The sequence below is a fragment of the Typopeltis vanoorti genome, chromosome 6 (assembly GCF_054136105.1).
Source record: "Typopeltis vanoorti isolate ZY-2024b chromosome 6, IOZ_Tvanoo_1.0, whole genome shotgun sequence".
NCBI lineage: Eukaryota > Metazoa > Arthropoda > Arachnida > Uropygi > Thelyphonidae > Typopeltis > Typopeltis vanoorti.
In genome coordinates, this window is record NC_143554.1 from 68,644,489 (window position 1) to 68,669,040 (window position 24,552).

General features: G+C 36.9%; 1 protein-coding gene and 1 long non-coding RNA gene across 2 annotated transcripts in view; one reads left to right on the forward strand and one right to left on the reverse strand.

Annotated features, from left to right (window-relative positions):
• Positions 1–24,552, forward strand: part of LOC150105514 (dual oxidase-like) — a 198,691-nt gene that overhangs the window by 166,608 nt on the left and 7,531 nt on the right. Inside the window, exons 27-30 of the mRNA XM_090394863.1 lie at positions 1,831–2,060; positions 10,132–10,296; positions 12,832–12,987; positions 18,206–18,334. Coding sequence (XP_090250989.1) covers positions 1,831–2,060; positions 10,132–10,296; positions 12,832–12,987; positions 18,206–18,334 — 680 coding nt within the window. The remainder of the gene's footprint in view (positions 1–1,830; positions 2,061–10,131; positions 10,297–12,831; positions 12,988–18,205; positions 18,335–24,552) is intronic.
• Positions 10,184–24,552, reverse strand: part of LOC150105515 (uncharacterized) — a 227,578-nt gene continuing 213,209 nt past the window's right edge. Inside the window, exon 5 of the long non-coding RNA XR_016548487.1 lies at positions 10,184–10,285. This is a non-coding gene — a long non-coding RNA (uncharacterized LOC150105515). The remainder of the gene's footprint in view (positions 10,286–24,552) is intronic.

Consider the following 24,552-nt stretch of genomic DNA (forward strand, 5'->3'; position numbering starts at 1 on the left):
AGTAACTAACATGAGAATTGAGATGGATGAACTGGATATACTCAGCATAATCAATGTGAATACAGCAGTGGAACTAGGTAATATGTGCAAGAGAACTAGCATCGTCTCTGAAGCTGTTTAATAGAAGTCTCACCTTGAGCAAGGTTCCAAGGGAGTGGAAAGAGGGTAAAATAGTTCTATTACATAAAAGCAGTTCTAAGATGGGAGTAGCAAATTACTAACCAATCAGTATCTCATGAGTGGTGGTTCAGGGCAGTGGCTGTTAGGCATCTATAGTATGTGACAGAGTGAAATCAAGGTAAAAAAAAAAAGATTACTAGTGGAGTGCCTCACAGCTCTATACTAGGACTACTATTTAATTTGTATATTAATGATATAGGGAATGATTTAAGGGGAGATTATCCAGTTTGACGATGCAAAACTGCAAAGAACAATCTTTGATAAAGGTGACGTAAATATCCTGCAGGATAGTTTAAACAAATTGGCAGTATGGATAAGGAACAATGGTTGTCAATTTAATGTTGCAAAATGTACTGTGAGATGAAAATAGTATGTACTTTGTATCATACTGATGGTACTGAATTGAGGCTAGAAATTTGGTGGTGATGGTGGATAGATTTGAAGTTCAGAGGGCATATTGCAAAAAGTTGGCAAAATGGCTCAAAGGGTTAGATGTTGAAAGGAGAGTTTTTATTTTTTCATAAGGCCACCTGAGTTTCTTGAAGATCAGGAGGTGGTGAAGAGGATTCAGAAATGGGTTACCAATCTGGTGAAAGATGTGTGGAATGCTCCCTATGAGGAGAGATTGAAGATGTGTGTGTGGGTTGCAGAATTTAGTTAACAAGTGGAGGAAAGGGGAACATAATAGAAACTTATAAGTTACTGAAGGGATTCTATAAGATTGACAGAAAAGAAATTTTTCCTGCATGACGAGTAGGGACAGAACAAGGGGTCACCCCTGGAAGTTGTGTAAGAGTGTAGCTAATAAGTGGAATGAATTATCAGAGGTAGCTGTGAGTGCTCCAAACAAAATGTTCTGACTTCATGGAGATACCTATATAATAATTTTGTAATGAGTTTAAAAATTCCTGCAATGCTTCTTCTTTAGTAGATGCTTCTGTTAGATCATAGGCACAAATAAGTCACATTATCTAATTCCCATTTTGATGTTTATCCACATCACTACTCAATATTACCTGCCATTCAAGATTATCTTCATGGTTGATGTTGATGCTGAATATAATTCAGGTAATGATGACAAATTTTCTAACAAACCATAAGATGGATCATGTGGTTTGTTAGAAAAATGTTTTTTTTTCCCTTCATTTTGGTGACACTAAAAATGTTGATATGGCACTTTTCCCGATTTCTTCTGCCAGTTCGACTTTCTTTCCATTAATACTGCTTATCTTGAGTTTGAGTTTGTTCCAGTAGCTGATTTCTCACTGATCTGATTTTCCTAGTTCACTGACGAACATTGAGAGATGCCCCAGCTAGCATGAATGTTATTTTTTAAGCCTGTGAAGAATAGTTTTGTTGGCTAAATCCAAAATTGCTAGAGATTCTCATGCATTCATTCAATATCTGGGTAGATGCCTACTAATGGATGCATCACATGAAGGTGAGAATTAGACATTAGGTCAGAAGCCCTGGATGGTCCTCTACATTCCTTAAAATGCTACACAGAGATTTCTTTTCAGTTATCCGTCTTTGACTCTTAAGCAACTGTTAGTACTACAGTGTTTTCAATATCAGTATTTTCAATTTCATTAAATCAATTTTTTTCCCTTTATTTGTAACTGCACTAACCTTACTGTTTATATCCCACAGATGTGACAAAGGTAAAATTTTCCCGTCCTCCCAACTTCAAATATCTCTCGGGTCAGTGGGTGAGACTAAGCTGTACAGCATTTAGACCAAAGGAGTATCACTCTTTAACCCTTACATCAGCACCACATGAAAACTATTTATCTGTGCATGTGAAGGCACAAGGTCCATGGACGTGGAAACTACGTAACTATTTTGATCCTAATAACCTGAATGGTGGAGCTTTGCCAAAGGTAGGTAAGACAAAATGCTTCAAACCTTAGTGTTATATACAGGATCAAGGGATCAAAACAAACTTATTTATTACATTTTTTTTTTTAAATATTTGTTTGAATATCTATTAATCAAAGATGCAAAATGTACAACTGTACCTGTACTGATGTTACTAATGTGCATACATAATATACATGTTTCTTTGATTCTCTGGGAACATTCATTTTTTATCCATTCTGGGTAATTGGTAATCTAGTGTAGAGATCATTAGAATTCTGAAATTTCATAAGATTTTCATGTTAATAAATTGTAACCTTTTTAATTGGCCACTTTAACACTATGGATTTTTAGGTTGTAATGTTGTGACTTAAGCTGTAAGTAGGGTTTAGTTAATCTCAAGAATGTAAATGCCTGAGGTCCTACTCATGTTCATCACATGCCACTAATTCAATATTGGTATGCATATGGATACAAGGGCAGCCCGATACATGTGGATACCGGCACGGGTCTTGCATGAAGCGGCTAAGGAATTATCAGTGCCCTTGACCATGTTGTTTAATCTGAGTCTCAGGTCTGGTTTAGTCCCGAAGGTTTGGAAAGAGGGGAAAATAGTTTCACTGCATAAAGGAGGATCCAAGACTACGGTTGCAAATTACCGACCGATCAGCATATCAGGAGTCGTTGTCAAGGTCTTGGAGAAAGTAGTCAAGGGAAAAATACAGGAATGGATTGATGAAAATGCGATACTGTACAGGGGACAGCATGGCTTTGTGAAGGGTAGATCATGCTTCAGTAACTTGCTCAAGTTTTATAACAAGGTGATGGCTGAACTGGATAAGGGAAATGGGTTTACAGTGATACTGCTGGACCTGGCAAAGGCGTTTGACAGGATACCACATGGAATACTAATCCGTAAACTACAACATATGGGAATGGATATAGGATTGGTGAGATGGATAGGTGGTTGGTTGATGGAGAGATATCAAAGAGTAGTTTATTCAGGAGTAGAGTCCAAAAGACGACCTGTGACTAGTGGTGTGCCACAGGGTTCTGTTCTTGGACCACTGCTGTTTAATCTGTTCATTAACGATATAGGGAAGGATCTAAGTGGAACAATTAATTTGTTCGCTGATGATGCAAAGTTGGGTAGGGCAATAGTGAATGCAGAAGATGTCAGTCTTGCAGCATGATTTAGATAGATTGGAGTTCTGGGCTAAGGAGAATGGATGTCAATTTAATGTGACAAAATGTAAGGTTATGCATTTTGGGATGAAAAGATTAGCAGCAGTATACCACATTGGTGGAACTGTACTCCAAGAGATTGATGAGGCCAGGGACTTGGGAGTGTTGGTGGATAGGGAGATGAAGTTTAGGGGGCACATTGCAAAAGTAGCTAAATCAGCTCATCAACTCACTTGGTTGTTGAAAAATACCTTGACGAGCAGAGACAAGCAAGTTATTGTACCTCTGTACCGAGCCTTGATAAGACCTCATCTCGACTACTGTGCCCAGATTTGGTCACCTTGGTTCCTTCTTGATGGAGAGGATCCAGAGGCGAGTGACTAAGATGATAACAGGTCTATGGAATGAACCATATATATACAGGTTGAAGATTTGTGGGTTGCAGAAACTAGTTGATAGGCGGAGGAGGGGAGATATGATTGAGACATTCAAATTGCTAAAGGGATTCTATAGGATTAATTCAGAGGATATTTTTGAGATCAGGACTGGTGGTGGGAGAACTAGGGGACACCTATGAAAGCTGGGCAAGAGTGTGGTTAGCAGGGGTGTTAGAGCTGGGTTCTTTACTTTTAGAGTGGTAAATGAGTGGAATAAACTGCCAAAGTCTGTTGTGGGTGCTATGATGGTTAATGAGTTCAAGGCAAGGTATGATAGATACTGTGAGAATGTAATTGCATAGTTGTGTGGACATGATGTTTAGGGCCTCCCTCGATGAGTCTAAGGACTCCTGGAGTCGCCCGAAATAATAATAATAATACTTGAACAGCAATGATAAAATGATCAAATACACTTGGAACTTTGTTTTGGAACAAAGAAAAATACACAAGTGCATATTACTTTTAATGCACTTAGTGGCATGCCTTTTAATGAGGGATGGTGTAGAAAGGGGGGGGGGGAGAAATTCTCAAAGTTTCCAGAAGTATGTGACAAAAGAATTGCATTAAATGTTTCTGTAATAACTTTCATTATTATGTTTTTGTATAGTAAAGGTTTTCTTTGCATTCCACAAAAGAAACATTTAGGTTACAAATAAAGGAATGAAGTGTATAGCATTTCTTTTTACTTCATAAATCAAGGTGCTATAGTGTTTCTCCAAGTTTAATTTTTCTTTAAATGTATATTTTCTAAACTCTAGGAACTAATCTGCAACAGCATTCTTTCTTGAACTCAAAGTTGTAAATTAATCCATTTTTTGAAATTACATTAACCATTTTTTATTACATGTATGTATAATTAGTATACTTGTATGACCACAATGAATATTATTTGTAAGTGTCAAAATGTTTAATTACTTAAGCATACATATATAACAAGAATGTAGGTCTTCATGCTTGCCATAATCCATAGTGATGTTCTCAGTTTTAGCAATGTGGCCCCTAAACTTAGTCTATCCATCATTACTCCCAGATCTCTCATTTCTTCCACTCCTTTAGAATTTCCCCATTAATTGTATACACCTACCAAATTTCAAGACCTTGCACTTCATTTCAACATTTAAATAGTGGCTCCACCTACACAGTATGTTGAAATCCTTCTGTAAGGATAGTTGCTCTGCTCCTCAGTTCTTCCCAACTTTGCATAATCTGCAAACAGCAGTCTAGTTAAGCCTGTTCCAAAACAGACCCTGGTAGCACATTGCTAGTGACCTTCCTCTTTTGGGGACCACTCCCCTATACATACTCACTGATGCCTATTAGACATCCAGTCACCTATCCAAACTCAGTCTCTTACCCAGCTCTAGCCATTCTAGTTGAGTTATCAGCTTGTCATCTTGCAATCTATCAAAAGCCTTGGACTTTTCAAAGTATATTCTGTATATGCATCTTCCATATTCAGTGAATTTGTCATCTTGTTGTAATACATAAACAGATTACTAAACATGACCTCTCCTTTACAAACCCATGCTAAGCATTATAGGAATACTGCTGTTATCAAAATAATTCTGAATCCTAGCCATCACAAACCTCTCCCAACAACTTAACTACAAACCTGGAATTGAGATTAGCTTGTAGTGTCATTTTTTTATATCACCATTCTAAAGTGGAGCAACTTTATCCTCTTTTCACTCCTTTGAGACTTGGTCTGTTGCAAGATGCAAGTTAAAAAAAAGTAAGTATTCCAAGGGTGCAATTAATTTTCTGGATTATTCGCTTCCTGACATCCGTGATATGTTAAGTCTTGCTGCTGCCTTTTTTAATATAAAGGTCACTTACTACTTCATACCTCTGTTTATCTACTCAGTCCCCCCTCCTCTCCACCACCACCATACCTCCCACATTCAAGCTCCTCACAATATATTCAGGAGGATGAAATACCTTGATAAACCTCTCATGGAATTCCTCAACTATATTCTTTACAGCAGTTACCAATCTATCATTTTTCAATCACTAACATAATCCTCTCGTGATTATTCTTTCTTCTTCTTGCTACATACTGAAAGAACTCTTTTGGATTTTTTTACCCAACTCCTCTTTACATGCTATAGCACCCATTTATCTATTATTTTCTTCACCTCCATGAACTGATAACTCGGCATAAGAGATCAACGCTAGTCAATACAAATTCTGTTGTACCACTCAAGCTCGCACACTGTTTGCACTTTCACCATGCTCGTACCATCTTCCATCCAGAAAAAACTTACTTCTTATCCACTCACTACCTCCTTTTGCAACTTCTAGGGATGGTGCTTATCCTCCCTAGTTCTACCACATGAAAAATCTTCCTGGTGTTATTTCAATAATCCTTCAATAGCTTAAATGTCTAATTCATATCCCTCCCCCTTGCCTTCTATCCACGAAACTCTGCAGTCTGCATACTCTCAATCAGTCCTCATAACAAAAATTATATCAGACTGTACAATGTTAGTTATCTGTCTCTATACCTGCTTCCATGTTATTTCATTCCATTCAAATCCTGATGACCAGATCTGAGCAAAGAAATCCAAATATGGTCCCATTAAAGCTTAATACAATGAGACCACCACCCTTATCTCTCATGGTCAATGTACTCAATATTGTGGCAAGTCTCTGAGATGTCTTCACAACCTTTGCAATATATCCCCTAAACTTCATATTTCTATCTACATATCACCATCACCTCAAGATATCTTTTTTCCTCCACTGCTTCCAATATAACTCCTTCAAGTGAGTACAAAGCATGCCACCTGTGGATTCCATATTTCAAAACCTTGCTCTCAGTTTCAGTAAATGAACATCCCCATTCATTCGCCTACCTTTCCAGCTTATTTGAATCCTCATGTAGAGCCAAAACATAAGCACTATTACTAATAACCCTAGCTTCACATCTGCAAACAACTGAATATCTCCCCAGTCCCATGACAATATTGACATAAAAATTGAACAGTAATGAATCCTGTGGAACTCCACTTGTAACCTTCCTACTGCCCATCTCCTAAATTTTTCGCTGAGCTACAAGGCAATTTAGTGACTATGACAAATTTAGGAGACAAATGGATGCTGCAACATGGAACAAAAAGTTGGATGGAAAAGAGACAAATGCTTGGCACTGATTAAGAGATATTTTACAGCAACAATGTCTGATATAGTCCAAAGATGAAAAGGCTAAATAAAGTAGGAGTAAAATGGATGATGTTATTAAACATGTAATCTGAAAAGAAGGCTTTATGGTAGGACAAGATGAAGGATAATAATCAGTTACATGAGGAGTACAAAAAATAGGCCAGGAAGGTGACATGGTAAGGACAGCAAAAGTTGCAGTATCAGCAGAATTTGGCCAATCAAGCAGAGATAAATCCTAGGTTCCTTCAATATGGGGCAAGTAGAAGAGTGATTGAGAGAATGATGTTAGTGGATGAAAAATGGTAGAATGATAACACTACTGCTGAGGACATAGTTTGAGTCAGTTCATCCTTTTCTCACAGAAGTTTAGAAAAAAATCTCTTTACAATTACATCTTTTATCATTAGATGTATGACAACTCTCATGTGCCCTCTGTTACATATTACTTAAGACAGTTGTTCTTCAAGAAATTCATTCTCCTTATTTCCCAATGCTTTCTCTTCATTCTAATTAAAATCACCCATATAATGATCATCCCTCTTTTACTTATTAAGCCAATCTGTCTATAAATTTCTCTTCCCTCCACATTCCCTGGCCTAGAGCAACAGCCAACAAAATATCTCATCTTATCAACCTTAAACTCATGCCATACCCACTTCAAAGCCACTGCTCTATTTTCCCCCATTTATCTCTGCCTTGTGCAGATAAAATTCCCATTTTGTCAGCCTCACTACCTTATTACTATTATCATTAACACCAGATCCTCATGGAGTCAAGACTCATCACAGGAGGCAAACCCTGTTACATACAAAGCTGATCAAACCATGCTTTGAATTCATTCAGCATATCTGCATTCATCATGTCAGGCAACCCATTCCACTCTCCAAAGCTGCAAAGAACCTGTGACTTCTGCTTCTGCTCACACCTTCCTTATACAGCTTCTAGCTATGTCCCCCTTGTTTCACCCCCTTATCCCATTCTGTAAAAAAATTTCTTCTGCATTAACCTAGTTACACCCTTTTACTAATTTAAATGTCTCAATTATATCCCCCCCCTCTTGCTCCTATTCACAAGGCTTTGCAAACTGCATTCTCTCAATCTATCCTCATATTCCACATCCCAAAGAGTCTTCTCTTTGGGATGTGGAATATGAGGAATTTCCAATATATTCTCATCATCATGAAACCCAGGGAATCAAATCTGTGCACCATAATCCATATGAAGCCTGATCAAGGCCTTATACAATGGAATCAGTACTTCTTTATTTCTACACGTTAAGGTCCTCTGCATGATTGCCAAAATCTGATGCAGTGTCTTCACAACACTGTGCAATGTGACCTCCAAACTTTAGATCCTTGTCCACTACCACTCCAAGGTCTCTTATCTCAACTTTTTCCAAAATTTCCTTGCTAGGTGTATATTTTGCATCCTGTTGTTGCCTACTAAATTTCAGAATCTTACGCTTGGCAACATTGAACTGACAGTTTCATACTGTTGCCTGCTAATACAATTTATTCAGTTCTTCCTGTAAGGCTACAACATCTACTTGATTCCTCATCACACTCAGAGTTTTGCATCATCTGCAAACAGTTGAATATCACCAGTTATACTCATCCCAATATCATTTAACACACACACACAAATTAAATAAACAACAGTCCCAAAACAGACCTCTCAAGCACACCACTAGTGACTTTTCTCTTTTAAGATAGTGCCCCTCCCTGATACACAACTTATCCAATCCCATGTGCTTCAGTTTAATCACCAACTTGTGTGGCAATCTATCAAAAGCCTTTATAGAAATTTAATTATACCACTATATATATATATCTTTTCCGATACATTTGTCACCTTGTTATAAGTACATAAACAAGCTGGTAAAACATAATTTCCCTTTAACAGACCCATGCTGACAAGTACAAAGAATACCACTTATCAGCCTGCTTTTGCATCCTATCTCTCACTAACCTCTTCAATACCTTTTTACTACAACTCCAGATATGCAGAATGGTCTATAATAATTTGTTGCCTTAGCCTTATCACCCTTGTGTGAAGTGGAACAATTTTACCTTCCTTCCACTATTGCAAGACTCTTAAACAGATAGGTCAAGGCTGATGCTAACTCCTTGAAACATTATTGCTTTTTCTTTCCTCATAAAAACATTGTACCTTCCATGTTTATTTCTGTGAAGATATTATTCAACCATGACCCACTTATTTCAACTACTTCTGTGCAATTAAACTATCAGTACAACAATTTTATCACCCTACCCATGTTGCCCCTTATCTTTGACCTCTCACCACTTGCTCCTTTCTGTGCTCACCTTTATAAACCTTTATCCCATATCACTACATACCCAACTACTCTTATTTTATAGTTATTTATATATACCAATAAAGTGCATGTGTGATAAAAGCTGAGGCAGCTTTGTTATTATTAAAATACTCTGGATTAGAGATAGTTGGACCAACAACTATCTCTGATCCAGAGTATTTTAATAAGGTGTGATGCCTTTTGGGTACTTGTATAAGAAATAATGACTTTGGCATTACTTCAACCTTAGTATCACCTCTTGGTCTGACTCCCACTGAGGAGACCTCAATAAAGGTCGAAACCGGGCTGGGTAGTGACCTTTCCCATAATGCATAGCATTATATACATACCCATAAGGATGTGCTTTGCATTATGGGATACTAAAGCAACTGATGTGAAATCATCAGCTTCTATATACAAGTTGTCCAAGTCCTGAAAATACTTCAGCCACAAACTTTGTTAGCTTACGTTTGGATAAAGGATTAAACCAACTATATAATTTCTTGGTATCTTTAATTTAAACCATCTTGTGCAGCCTCATCCTCGATCACACTGCTAAACTTAACACATAGGAACTTTCACAGAATAGCCTGTTGCTATTCTGTGAAAGTTCCTATGTGTTAAGAATAAAGATGTGATGAGCAAGAAAGTTTATTTTTTAACTTGAAATGAGAAATGACTGGTGAAGTCTACACTGGTTATAGTAGCTCCTGTGATGTCTTCTGACTACAGTGACACCAATAATGATAGTCAGGAATCTTGTATTTATATATAAATACTCAATGTTGTCAAAATACTGCACTATTATTCCTGTTTAACTACCTTATAGTGTACTGACAGTATCACAGAAATTTGTTTGTACAGCTAGAACATATAAAAATTAATATAAAAGTACTGACAGTCAAAATAGTCATTTAAAACTTAGTTTCAAACCTTAAATTACTGTAGATCAATTTACTTCATTTGTGAGAAATTTATAAATCTTTTGTCTTACAGATAAGACTTGAAGGGCCATATGGGGGTGGTAATCAAGACTGGTATAAATTTGAAATTGCTGTCATGATTGGTGGAGGAATTGGAGTAACTCCTTATGCTTCTATCCTTAATGATCTAGTCTTTGGCACCTCGACAAACAGATATTCTGGAGTTGCTTGTAAAAAGGTAAGTAGAAATAACCTTAGGTTAACATTATAATAATTTATAATTGAGATTTATATTCCTAAAGGAAAATAAAAGTGTAAGATGCCAGGAATACTTCTTAAAAATATCTTTAAGATTTAAAAAGAAAAAATTTGTTTCAATGATAAAAAGGCATTAGATAATAAATTATATAATGCTCTTTTTCTCCAAAGAGCACAGGTGGAACTCTATTAACCCTAATTTAAATTCATAGGGTCTTGTAAATGAATTTCTTGTAAAAGATTCACCTTTTCATTTAATCAATGTTTCCCAGGATAAGGATAGCTATTTGTTAATGGTGATGACTGAACTTTTGAAAAGGAGTAGTGGAGCAAGATATCAGCAAATATGAGTGGGCTGCTACTATCATTTGATGCAGATTAACATATCTATACACAGAGTTAGCTTTGCATTATGAACACCCACCTTAATAACATGTTAGTCCTCTGAAATCACAGCTTGCAGATACCTAGGAATAATTCCATAAGTGTCGAACATCCTACATGCGTAACTTGACTCATGTCTGCTGCAGCAACTATCAGTTCATGCTCATTCCATGGAGCAGGATCAGCAGTTCTCACACCCTGTTCTAGCATGTCCCACTGATCCAGACCTCCCAGATATGACTCCTCCATACTCCCCCCCCCCCTCTTGGCCATTCCTCTATCTTAATCCTTTCTTGCACACACATCCCACTCCTAAAACCATCATCTACACTTTTCACGCAGTGTCTCCCCATTTCCCTGTCCATATTATGTTCCTTATCTCTCATTCTCTTCACTTGTGTACTGGAGTCTCCATTCGGAAACTCTAATTTGATATTAATAAGGGAAATTAATACATACATATTCACTATTATAATTAATGTGAATAAATGACTTGTTGGTTTGTCTTTTTATATCTTGTTAACTATTACCATGAAACTGCATAATTGAGGCAGCCCCTTAATTGGCCCACGTGTTGCAATTATCTGGAATCTACTATATTCCTTCTCCCTCCCTCCCCTCAAAAAAAACAAAAAAAAAAAAAACAGTCCATCTGAATTATTTGTACAAGCAAGGTCAATGAGTCTTGCAAGTGAAAGGAGAGTAGGATAGTACCATTGCATAAGGGTAGTGGTAAAATGATTTGAGTTAATTGGCCAATGCAACTAAGCTTATGAGACTAATGTATTATGCTTGTTTATTGCATGTATCCTATTTCCTTGGTGGTATGTTTGTTTTGCAAGATGAAAAACCAGTTGCTAGTAGGAAGACCTTTATTTGTAGGAGACTGGCTAACTCCAGATTCAGTTGAAAAGCCCTCAAAGGTTCATTATATCCTAGAAACAGACTGAAACCCAGATCTTTCCAAATTTTAGACCAGTTCATATTTCTTGTGTGGTTTTTAAGAATGTAGAAAAATTAGTAAGGCTAACATACAGAATTAGCCGGATAAGAATAAGATTTATGGAAACATTTGAGGGGCTGTCTTGTTTCAGCAATCTAGTCAGATTTTATAAGTAACATGGATAGTCAATGAGGGGGAATGTAGACTGATATTTCTGGGTTTTGCAACAGCATTAGAATTACCATATAACTTAATACTTAAAGTTACCAGGAATAAGTGTATCAGGATAATGGATGTCAAAGTAATAGGAGTTTGTTACTCAAATCATTAGAATTAAATCTATAATTATGTAAACCATATTGCAAACATATTATAGAGAGATTGTTTGCTATGTGAAATTGCAAAAGATTATTAGGAACAGTGATGTAGTCCTCGAAGGACTGAATAGGCTAGAAAGGCAAACAAATGTAAATACCAGTTTAATGTGGCTAAAGAGAAGTTTTGAAATTTGGAATCCAGAGATTGCAAGATTGTGTGCTTTCTATAGGTGAAACTATCGAGAGGAATTAGAGGCATGCCATTAACCCATGACTACACTGATGTTCAGAGGATGCACTACAATAAATAAGACGATCAGAAGTTTGTAATTCTGACCTGCAGAGGTAAGGATATGGTGATGACAGTGTTAAAAGATAATCCACATACAGATTATTCTTCATAGATCTGTCTAGTCACCTAGATTTCAAGGTAATGAGGCAATTTTTCTCATTATATCAAATATAATGAGAAAAGTTAATATATCAAATATATCAAAACTGGGAATATATCAAAATATATTATATATTAAAATATATAATATATATCAAAATTAATATATCAAAACTGGGAACTGCTGGCTACAACTAAGAGATGTGGTTGAGGCATAAGTTCTTGAGGTATTTACAAGAGGGACATAGGAAGATTTTCCATAGAGTAGAATAGAGGCATTTCAGAGTTGTGCAAAAATACTTTGCACATACAGAGTAGTGGGTGTATGGTTGGACTGCATTACCTTTGTGGTGCCTGAAAAGACTAGTCTTTATTCCATGGGGAGCCCATAATAAATGTCCAGTCTTGTAATGTGGTTTCTTTTAAATTTTTTTCAGAGATACTGCAGAATTCATTTGATAAAATTTATCTTTTGAACAGGTGTACTTTCTTTGGATCTGTCCATCGCACCGCCATTTCGAGTGGTTCATTGATGTCCTCAGAGATGTTGAAAGGAAGGATGTTACAAATGTACTGGAAGTGCATATATTCATTACTCAGTTCTTCCACAAGTTTGATTTACGGACAACAATGCTGGTAAGCCCATAATTAGATTTGTTTGGATTAATTCAAAGAAATATTTCTACTGGGTCTTTCTTAAGAAAAAGACATTTGCTTTTGTCGTAAATATTTACTGAATTCATGAAGTATAACTATAATAGCCGGAAAATAACTTGCAAACTTTTTCACTGGAACTGTAAGGTTAACATGAGAACAATTGAAATTTAAACTTTACTTTTTGCTTTGAATTCTAATGGTATACTGATGGGGAAGGCCCTCATATTTGCAACATGCACTTCATTGTTTTTTAATTATGTGAGAATCTTATTTTAACCTTACTGTACATTACATTAAAACTGGTTGAATTATTACCAAAATGTTTTTTAAATTTTATTATTATATTTTTTATTACATCTACCACTTAAGTCTGAATCTGATATAATATGTGAAAGTGGCAATGCTTTCTTTTGCAATTACAAATCTTCATTCATAAAACAGAACCAGATAAGATGGCTTGCACAATTCAAATGTCATATGAATTTTGGAAGCTGAGGTCCTTGAAAGTGTATTTATTATTAAATATTTTCAGTATAACACTTTCATTTCTGGCAGAAGGACCATATATTTCCATGTAAAAAAAGAAAAGTCAATCCTGCACGATTCAGTTAAAGCTGCAATAAACCAGTTAATAAACAGTTTGTTACAAGAATTGCAGCCAATAATGAAGACTGTCATTGGCAAGCAGTTCTGGGAAAACTGATTAAATATCAGCATCTACTTATTTTAACCCTTTAACTGCTGATTTTATATTCTACTGACATTGTCCCATGCGCTGAATTAATTTTGCAAAAAATTTATAAATAAAATCAATTAAAATTCTTACTGAAGTAAGACGTCTGGACAGCATCATACATTCTTGATACACTTGTTCACTCACAAAAATGGCAATAATAGTGTTTTATAAAATTTGCATAATCAAGGGGTCTCCACTTGATTAAGCAAATTACGCACATTCATTTATGTAGATTCACCAGGATCTTCCTCATCTGAAATACATAATTCACTTAACTCAGACAATTCTTCTCCCATCTCATTTATTGTTAACAATTCATCAATTTGATCATCAGTAACATAACGTGGATATTTACTGGTAGACGCCATATTGTGAGATCACAGAAATCCCAGCAGTCATGTGGTTTATGCATCGTGCTGCATATTATTATTCGTGACACCTCCAAGGAGTCTGGAGACTCATCGCAGGAGGACACAGTTGTAAGAGCTACTGTACAACTTTTTCTCCACCCGAACCTCGACTATCAATCATCCACATTAACGCCATCTACCGCCCTCCACCACAACTAGTATTTTTTGTCTGTAAATTGCATGGGTTCTGAAGGGCTGATTTGTCTGTATGCGGGATGAAAAATAGAGTTAAATCGATTTTTCACCGATCGAGTTAACTCGATTGTAGCAAGGTCTCCATTTTTTTCGCGCTCGAGTTAACTCGACCGTAGCAGTTAAAGGGTTAAGAGTGCTGCGAATTGAACAGGATTATTTGAAATACGAAATGGTTATGCATAAAATATCAATCTAGTGACTTTCCCTCTTATCACACAGAACTAGTTGGAAGAGAACTACAGTGTTGTCAAAGTTAAGTATTTTTGAAGTCGGCAGCAAAAAAAAAAAAAAGCACTCTTCAAATGTCACAGAACTATAGTCTCAAAAATTATCCACTGCAGCCATTTTTATTCATACGATCTTAACTTCTCTGCCCCATTTCCTTAGGTGAATCATTTCGTCCTTCTGATACAAACTTGAAATGAACATATCACTGAAGCAGTTTTTATTGGTATGAAACATTTATTCCTCATTCATACTGAATTCTCATCCTTTATGTAAGTCTTGGTTCCTAAAATAGCTGTAAACAAACTATCAACACATCCAAAATCCATCTTGAAAGAGCTGAAAGCAGGAAACTTGCATAGATGGTTCTGTTGAAATTCTGTTTTTTTTTTTGTTTTTTTTTTATATAGGTAAGTCTCAAAGTTTCTCTTTTAAAATGCAACATTGATGTTTTTTTGCTAGAAAGAGTAGCAGAATGTTATCCAAAAACTTACCAATTCTAAATGGCATTTCTTCATTTGTTTAGAAGATTTGTATGCCAGAGTCAAGGGGTGAATTTTCGCTTTGCTTGCTGAGCAATCTCATTACTTGAGAAAGAAGTAATATTTATTTGTTAATAAATGCATACATTTATAAGCATTCCATTCAGGCCAGGCTTTTATTTTTGTAGACAGAAGACGTCTTAAGCTTGTGCTACAATAATTGAGCTTTGCATTGTGTATCGAAGGCCGATGCTTGCTTGTCTAGTCAAAGCTACCTTGGCTTGCTTGGTTGTCAGAGCTTCCCGGTCCTCACTACAGCACTGTGATTTCATGCGTGCGCATAGCCATTTCCGCTCCCTTCACGTCGTCTTAAACACAGGCCATATGGAGTCAAAGTAGCTCTAGCCAGTCAGCTTCAGCCAGCATTTACAAGTGTGCATGTTGCTTGGGAAAATTAAGTTACAACCAACTTTTTATGACAATATTATTGACCAGTTCATAAAGAAGAACCGTAGGGTAGAATTTGTATTCAAGTAGCTAAATTGAAAAAGATAGAATATCATTTGTAAAATAAATGTTGTATTTGTATGATTAAATGTAAATAAATTTCTAAATATATAGTTCTAAATGAATTACTGACCATTTTTTAAATGGTCAGTAATTCATTATTCTGCTAATTGATACACACCCTGAATGATAACAAGAGCAAGCATGAATTTCAAGACAAGCATTTGCCTCTGGCCAGAGTTGACTATTGTTCTGCATTCTTTTATTATTATCTTAGGCCTCCAGGGAGTTAAGGACTCATCAAGGGAGACTCTATATCATCCAAACCAGCTGTCATACCTTCCCTTAAATTCATTCACAATAGATGCCCTCACTAAAGGTAAACTATTTCACTAACTCACTACTCTATGGGAGAAAATCTCTCTTATGCCTTTCTCGTCTGCAAATAGACTTAACTTACATGGATGCCCCGGCACATTGCAAAGGTATTTCAGAGAATTGCTGCAATATTGAACAGGACAGTGACCACAAGAGATTAAAAAAAAGGGGGGGGAGAGCAGTCTTTTATTGTATAAAGATGTAATGAGACTACATTTGGATTTCTGTGTTCAAGTGTGAGATTTGAAGAGAATATAATAAGTTTAATTTAATCCTTTATGCCTGAAAGTATCTTCAGGACTGAGCTAAGGTGGTGCAACTTGTAGCAAGAAGTAACCTTGGAGTGGGTACAGAGACAGATAACCAACATTGTACAGATATAATTTTTGTTATGAAGACAGATTAAGGGCATACAGACTGCAGACTTTGGTGGATAGAAAGCAGAGGAATGGAGGGGAATGCGATAGACCTTTTAAGCTGTTGAAGGGGGGGGGAGTCATTATCAGATTACACTGGGGAAACTTTTCATATGGTAGGACAAATGGCCATCCATAGAACTTGCAAAAGGAAGTAGTAAGTAAAAGGGTAAGAAATAAATTTTTTTGCATGGAGAGTGGTAGGAGCATGGAATGCATTGCCTGAGAGGGTGATGAAATTTGCAAACAGTGGATAAGTTCAAAGGGTGGTATGATAAAATTTGTATTGACTAGCATTGACCACCCATAACAAGTCTTCAGTTCATGGTAGTCATGAAAATATTTGGGATCGTGCCCATAGTAGCGCTTACAAAAAAAAATACTCGACTCAGTACAGAAGAGCAATTAGGTTGGATTTTCTACAAACACTTCCATGAGCACTCTAAGAAAACTGCTATCGATAAATGGCAGCTATTCCACACTCTTTGGTGTTCAACTCCAAAGCCACAGAATAAATGTTCTCTTAATTCATTCCTACTGCTGTTGCTTTGAAAATATAATGGTAACAAGCTCCTTCTCCTGAACCTTCTGTCCATTTACTCATGTTCTTACATGCTAAACAACCTCTTGGTTGTTTAGCAGCCTGGATTAGTTTGTTTTGTAATTACCATAACAAAACAAACTAATTGCTTCTTGTGTGCATTGCAAGAAGTTTTTATGTTCTGTGTTGGTTTGAAATTTAGCATAGTCTTCTTGCTATTACAGCAACATAGCTGCAACTGCCTACTTAACATTTAAACAAGTTTTACATATAATGGGATAAAGAACTAGGATTAAGCTAATTAAGCATTAGTACTTGCCAGTACTTAACAATAACTGATGCAGCAAGTAAAGAATGGGTTCCATGTCATATATCAGTTCCAATTTTTCATGTAATGTTGAAAAAATGACATCTTACTTGTTGGACCTTGTTCCACATAACTTGTCCAAAATTCTCAAGGGACGTTTTCTGTTAAAGAAAATGTGTCCTGACTTGATGGATTTAACCAAGCCTCAAAAATGGCTTGAATTACGATAAAGAGCCAAGAGGCTATTTTTCTGGCGGCGTAAATTAAGTTAAGGGAATAATAAATCCCTCATTATTTTAAAACCGGATAAGAAACTCTGAGATCGAAATCTATGAGTTTCATACTGAAGAACTATTGGCGAGTCCAAGCGCAAGTCATCACTTGGGTAGTACAACACTATGGCAACTTGTGTCAAAGGTGGAGCAAGATCCGTCACTATCCTTGATATTTTCTCATAATGTAAAACCGGTCTGGGTAGTGACCTCTCCTCATAATGTAAAACAGTAATACATCTCCTAGGAGCTGCGTTTTACATTATGAGAAAATATTAAGGATAGTGATGGATCTTGCTCCACCTTTGACACGAGTTGCCGTAGTGTTGTATTACCTAAGTGACTTATGCTTGGACCTCATCGATAGTTCTTCGGCATGAAACTCTTGAATTCAATCTCTGAGTTTCATATCTGGCTTTAAAATAATGAGGAATTTATTATTCCCTTAACTTAATAGCTTGTATTGTTTTCAAAAAATAACTTCATAGGTGATGAAGTTATTTTTTTGACCCGTCTATATAAACTTTTAGGACAAATTTTGTACCCCACACACTTGCTAGAGTAAGAATTGGAAAATACATGTATTCCTGATTTTGAATAAAATTTAAGGAACATGGAAATTTAAAATAAATTTACTATTCATGCATTAGTATAAGCTTTATTCTTCATACTTTTCATCATCTATGAAGCTGATACCTCACATTTTTTTTTTTAATTCCCTTCAACAGTATATTTGTGAAAATCACTTCCAAAGAATTTCAAATCGTAGCATGTTTACAGGCCTAAGGGCTATTAATCATTTTGGTCGTCCTGATATGACGTCTTTTTTGAAGTTTGTTCAGCATCAGCATTCCTATGTAAGTACTGTACTTTATTTATTCAGAAACTGAAAATATATTGTCAAAAAAACCTCTGCCTGTGGAGAATATTAAGCTTTTAAAACTGAATTGTAAAATTATAAAGTAACTTTACAGCATAGCAAAAATTATATAGAATTTTATTTAAAAACTCCAGTATATTTCATCTGTTATATAGACTGCATAAGAGAGTGCCCATGCCCCATTAAAAGTATTAATGGATTGTATAATGAACAATTCATTATAAAGAATTTTTCTATGGTGAATTCTTTGTAGGTATTTTTAATCTGTATGAAATGGCACTAGATATTATAGCACATCAATTTTTTTCCATCTTACAAGAAATTATATTCTTTAATTAAAGATGCCAAGAAATTAGATTCTTGGTTTAATCTTTTATCCAAGTGTAACAAAGTTTGCATGTGAAGTATCTTCATAACAAGGCTACTTGTATATAAAGGCTGATTTCACATCAATTTTATGGGATACTAAGAATCATTAGTGTCTTAGTATCCCATAATGCAAAGTACATGCCCCTTTCAGATATGTATAATGCTTTTGGATATGTGTAAGTTTGAAACTGGTCTGGGTAGTGGCTCTTCCTGTAATGCATAGCATTATACACATCCGAAAGGAATGTGCTTTGCATTTTGGGATACTAAGGAAACTGATGTGAAGTCATTAGCCTCTATATACAAGTAGACTGGTCATGAAGACACTCCAGTGCAAACTTTGTTTGCTTACACTTGAATAAAGGATTAAACCAAGAATCTAATTTCTTGGCATCTTTAAATTCATAGTCTAACCAAGTGGTAAATCTTTCAACTTTATATTCTTGTTTTTCTTAATAATTTACCTTAGCATAAGCAACTGAAGCACCTTCATTTTCATTGACTACCTTTTTTGTGACTATAAACCTTCAAAAGGTTGTAAACCTATAGTACACTAGTATGTGGCCTGTGGATGGTAGCAGGAGTGGCCTCTTGTGGGAATGGGTACTGGGGAGAAGGGGGACGACATCAGGTAACACAGAGTCCAGTGGAGTCTAGAGGGGATAATGCTGGGTATAGAAATAATGGCATTTTTATGCTTTATACTAATGCCAGGAGTATTCAGAATAAGGGAGAGGAATTGGTGGCACTGATATCATCAGCCTGGCCAAAGATTATTGGGATCACAGAGACATGGTTGACAGAAGAGGATATAATAACAGGAATAGAAGTTGCTCGGTACAGAATTTTTTGGCAGGATAGGAAGAGAAAGCGTGGTGGAGGAGTACTGCTTATGATAAGTGACGACCTATGTCCTCTAAGAGTGGAAGCTTTGGAAGGCTGTGACACTAATGATTTTGAAAGCATATGGTGTGAGGTGGAGGTGGGCAAGACAGGATATTTAGTGGCATGTTGCTACAGACCAAGGAGCACAGAGAATGTGGACCAGGAGATGTTGAGACAGTTGAGTTTGGAAAGTGCAAGAAGAATGATTGTTATGAGAGATTTTAACTACAGTAATATAAATTGGGGAGAGGAAGATGCATGTAGCAATAAGGGAATGGAATTTCTAGAATTCTTGAGGGACAAATGTTGTAGGCAACATGTAACAGAGGGAACAAGAGGTTCAAGAGTTTTGGATTTGGTTATAGCATCAGAAGAGCTGATAATAACTGAGAGGACATCTCTCCCACCATTTGGAGAGAGTGACCATATGGTTTTGACTTGGAAAATGAATAGACATGCAGGAGTATCAAAGCGATTGGAACGTATGTGGAATCATAAAGCAGGTGATTATAATTCTTAAACATCAACTTGGGGAAGTTTTGTGGAGGGAGGAATTGGAAGGCTGGGATATCATTAGTGCTTGGGAAATTGTGAGGGAATATTTGTTAGCAGCAATAGTAAGCTGTATTCCACGAGTGAAGAGGACACAATTTGGAGTAAAGTGGATGACAAACAATATTAAACAGGAGCTACATGGGAAAAAGAGGCTATGGGGAGACAGGTGAAGAGAAGATGCATAAAGAATAAGACACAGGCCAGAAGAGTGACTAGTATGGTAAAGAAGGCAAAACTGAAATATGAGAAAAGATTGGACCCTTAGATCCAAGGAAAATCCTAGGGGAATTTTTTAGCTATGTGGCCAGTAGGAAGAGAAATGACTGGAAGAATGACATTTGTGGGATAAAAATGGGAATAGAGTGACTGATGCAGAGGACATAATGGAATTGTTCAATGAATACTTTATTAGAGTATTTCATCCTGGAGGAATCAATTTGAATACTAGAGGGATAGGGCAGGTTCGAGGTTTAGAGGTTGCAGGAGGAGAGTGTGTCCACATACTAAGTACTCTGGATGTTAGTAAAGCTGTGGGACTGGATGGTATTTCACCACGAGTTTTGAGAGAATGTGTTACGGAACTGATAGTGCCCTTGACCTGGCTTTTCAATGAAAGTCTGGCAACGGGAAAGGTGCCCATGGAACGGAAGGAAGGTAAGATAGTGACATTGTATAAGGGCAGTAGCAGACTGGAAGTGTCTAATTATAGGCCAGTTTGTGTATCATCAGTAGTTAGTAAGATCTTGGAGAATGTAGTGAGAGACCATATACAGCATTGGGCAGATGAGGGTAATGTTATCAGTGAGTCAACATTGATTTGTGAAGGGGTGCTCTTGTTTTTGCAATATGCTAGCCTTTTATGATAAAGTTACAAAAGCATTAGATGAGGGAAAGGCATATACTGCCATTTTCCTAGACTTAGCAAAGGAATTTGCCAGGGTGCCACATGATATGCTGATATTAAAGTTGCAGCACATGGGTCTGGATCAGATTGGTCAACTGGATTCAGGATTGGCTGTCCGGATAGGTATCAGAGTTGTGTATGGTGGAGCAATATCAAAGAGGCAGAAGGTTACAAGTGGGGTTCCACAGGGCTCAGTACTTGGACCTATATTGTTTAACCTTTATATCAATGACATTGTCCGTGAATTGTAAGGGGATATTTGATTGCTTGCAGATGATGTGAAGCTGGGAAGGGTTATTAGTAATAGTGCAGATGTCGTAACCCTGTAAGAGGATTTGAATTAGCTAGATAGACAGGCAAATGAATGGGGGTATCAGTTCAATGCAGCAAAATGTAAGGTCTTGAGGTTTGGGACACATCAATGGGATGCTGCATACTCTATTGGAGGAGTTAAACTGGAGGAAGTAGGAGAGACAAGAGATCTGGGTTGGATTTACAGAAACCTGAAAATTAGGTGACATATTGTGAAGGTAATGCAGAGAATTGCTGCAATAATGAGGACACTGACCTGCAGAGATAAAATGGTTATCATTCTGTTGTATAAGACTCTGATCAGACCACACTTAGAATATTGTCCTCAGATCTGGTCCCCAGGATTTGAAGGGGATAAATTAACTGTGGAAAGGGTACAAAGGCAGATAACGAAGATGGTGTCAAGACTGTACAATATTAGTTATGATGATCAGCTGAGGGAGTGTTGACTGCAGAGTTTGGTGGATAGGAGGGGTGATATGACTGAAACTTTTAAACTGTTGATAGGTGGTTACAGGGTTGACACTGGAGAGTTCTTTTGCTTGGTCGAACAGCGGGAAAGAGTCATGACAAGGGGTCATCCCTGGAAGTTACGAAAGGAAACTGAGAAAAAGAGTGAGGAGTGGTTTCTTTGCATGTCGGCTGGTTGAACCATGGAATGCATGGCCTGATGGAGTGATGAGAGTGAGAACGGTTAATGCATTTAAGGAGTGGTATGATAGACTTTGTGTTTCCTAGGAGGGACTTCCTTCGAGTCTTGATAACTTGTTTTTTAGAAAGGACCTCCCACGATGAGTCTTTGGCCTCCATGGAGGCCTGAATAATAATAAAAAAAAATCAGGAAACCCTGCTCTAAAGACCAAGCACACTTAAAAAAAATTCCCCCCCCCCCCAAGGTTCTACTAAATGGAGCTGTGGACTGGGCAATGAAATTAATTTCTCTCCTAAAGGCATTTGCAAACATCCATACCCAGAGAAGACTGTACCCCCCACAGCCTGTTCGTTAGCAAGTGGACTCCATAACCACTCAGCCAGCCAGGCTGGCAAATTTATATAATGAGAGTAATTCAAACCACTACAAGGTCTATTGCTTGCATTGTACTAGTAGGTGTCTTTCTAAACATCTGATCCTTACCTTCTACTCATTTTTATCATCACTCAGATTCCTAGCTTTATGTGGCTGTATTGACCAGCTCAAATGTAGACAATATAAGCTTGTGTGGGATCATTTCAAACCTGAAATGACTTCTTCTTGGTGGGAAGGAGGTTGAGAGGATCCAGAGGCGAGTGAACTAGATGACAGCAGGTCTATGGAATGAACCTTATGAGAACAGTTTGAAGATTTTTGGGTTGCAGAAATTGTTTGATAGGCAGAAAAGGGGCGATGTGATTGAGACATTCAAATTGCTGAAGGGTTTCTATAGGATTAATTCGGAGGATATTTTTGAGATCAGGACTGGTGGTGGGAGAACTAGGGGACACCTATGGAAGCTGGGCAAGAGTGTGGTTAGCAGGGGTGTTAGAGCTGGGTTCTTTACTTTTAGAGTGGTGAATGAGTGGAATAAGCTGCCAGAGTCTGTTATGGGTGCTATGACGGTGAACGAGTTCAAGGCAAGGTATGATAGATACTGTGAGAATGTAATCGCATAGTTGTGTGGACATGATGTTTAGGGCCTCTCTCGATGAGTCTAAGTACTCCTTGGAGTCGCCCATAGTAGTAGTAATAATAATAACCTAAAATGCATAACTTTGTATTTGGCAACTTTGAACTAGCATGTGTTTGATCACCAGCCGTAATTCCATCCCATAATTCTTTTATGACCCTACCTAACTTAACATCAGATATTTTTCTTGAAACTCTTTCCAAAATCATTGTTGAAATAATTGAAAAGTTAAAATAAAATTCAGTCCAAAAACAAAGCCCTGCACTACTTAATTGGGTTAATCTTCAGTCTCTTAAACCACTCTTCCATAAAGTACTTTGATACCTGTCAGTCAGCTATCCTCTTACCTACTCAGCGTGGAATATCTGGAATGTTCACATAAAAGTGAACTGTGTTTATTATTATCAAAACATTTCCATGGACAAGAGATTATGAAAAAGTGAGTGGCATGAGTATAGACAGGAAAAGGGTGCTCAGGGTTGACAGAGGAACACAACATGAGAAAGGGTGATGTTCCAAGAGGATGTGAATGCATGTGTACACAAAAAGGGAAGGGGATGACCTGGGATCAAAGGTAAACAATTGGATTTGAAGAAGGTTCTAAGATGAATAATGACTAAAAGAAATAGCAAGAATTAAGCATGGAGAAGTCACAGCAAATAAGTGGTATTAATGAAACCAGCTATAAATCCAGGAATAAGCTGCTGTGTTTGTATACAAATGCTAGAAGTGTAAGAAACAAGGCAAATAAAATGGTTGCATTAATTGAGTCTGTTCACCCAAAAATTGTTGGAATAAGTAAGACATGGTTGGATGAGGATGACATCCTGACAGGAATAGAGATGGAAGGGTATTATGTGTTTTGTGAGGAGAGAAAAGGTAAAAAGGGAGGAGGAGTGCTATTGATGATAAAGAGTTGTGTCTATACAAAGTAGATGCAAGAAAAATAGTGCCAGTGTCAACTATGAAATGTATAGTCAAATTAGCCAAGCAAATAAGAAAAGAGTGACCGTTATGGACGATTTTAATTATGGTAATATAGACTGGAAAGATGAGATAGCAACCGTAAGTAAAGAAAATGAGTTTTTGAGGGAAAACTACCTCAGACAGCATGTAACAGAGGTCACAAAAGAGGATTGAGGATCCTGGATTTGATCATCTCTTCAGAGGATGTAATTATAAATGAGGTGTCAAATCACCCTCCAGTTGGTGAGAGTAACCATGAAGTGATTATGTGAGGAGCTCAGGAGACAGGTTGAAGGTGTAGCATGGAATGAGGAGTTAGCTGAAAGAAGAGATCAATGCAATTTGGGGGATATTCAAGAACGATCTAATAGAAGCAATGTCTAAATGTATTCCAAGGGTCAGAAGATTAAATAAGGTAGGTGGGAAATGGATGAATGAAGAGATTAAACATGTGATACAGAGAAAAAAAGCATTATGGAGGCAGCATAAGAGAAGTGGTAATAACCAATTCCATGAGGATTACAAAGACCGGACAAGGAG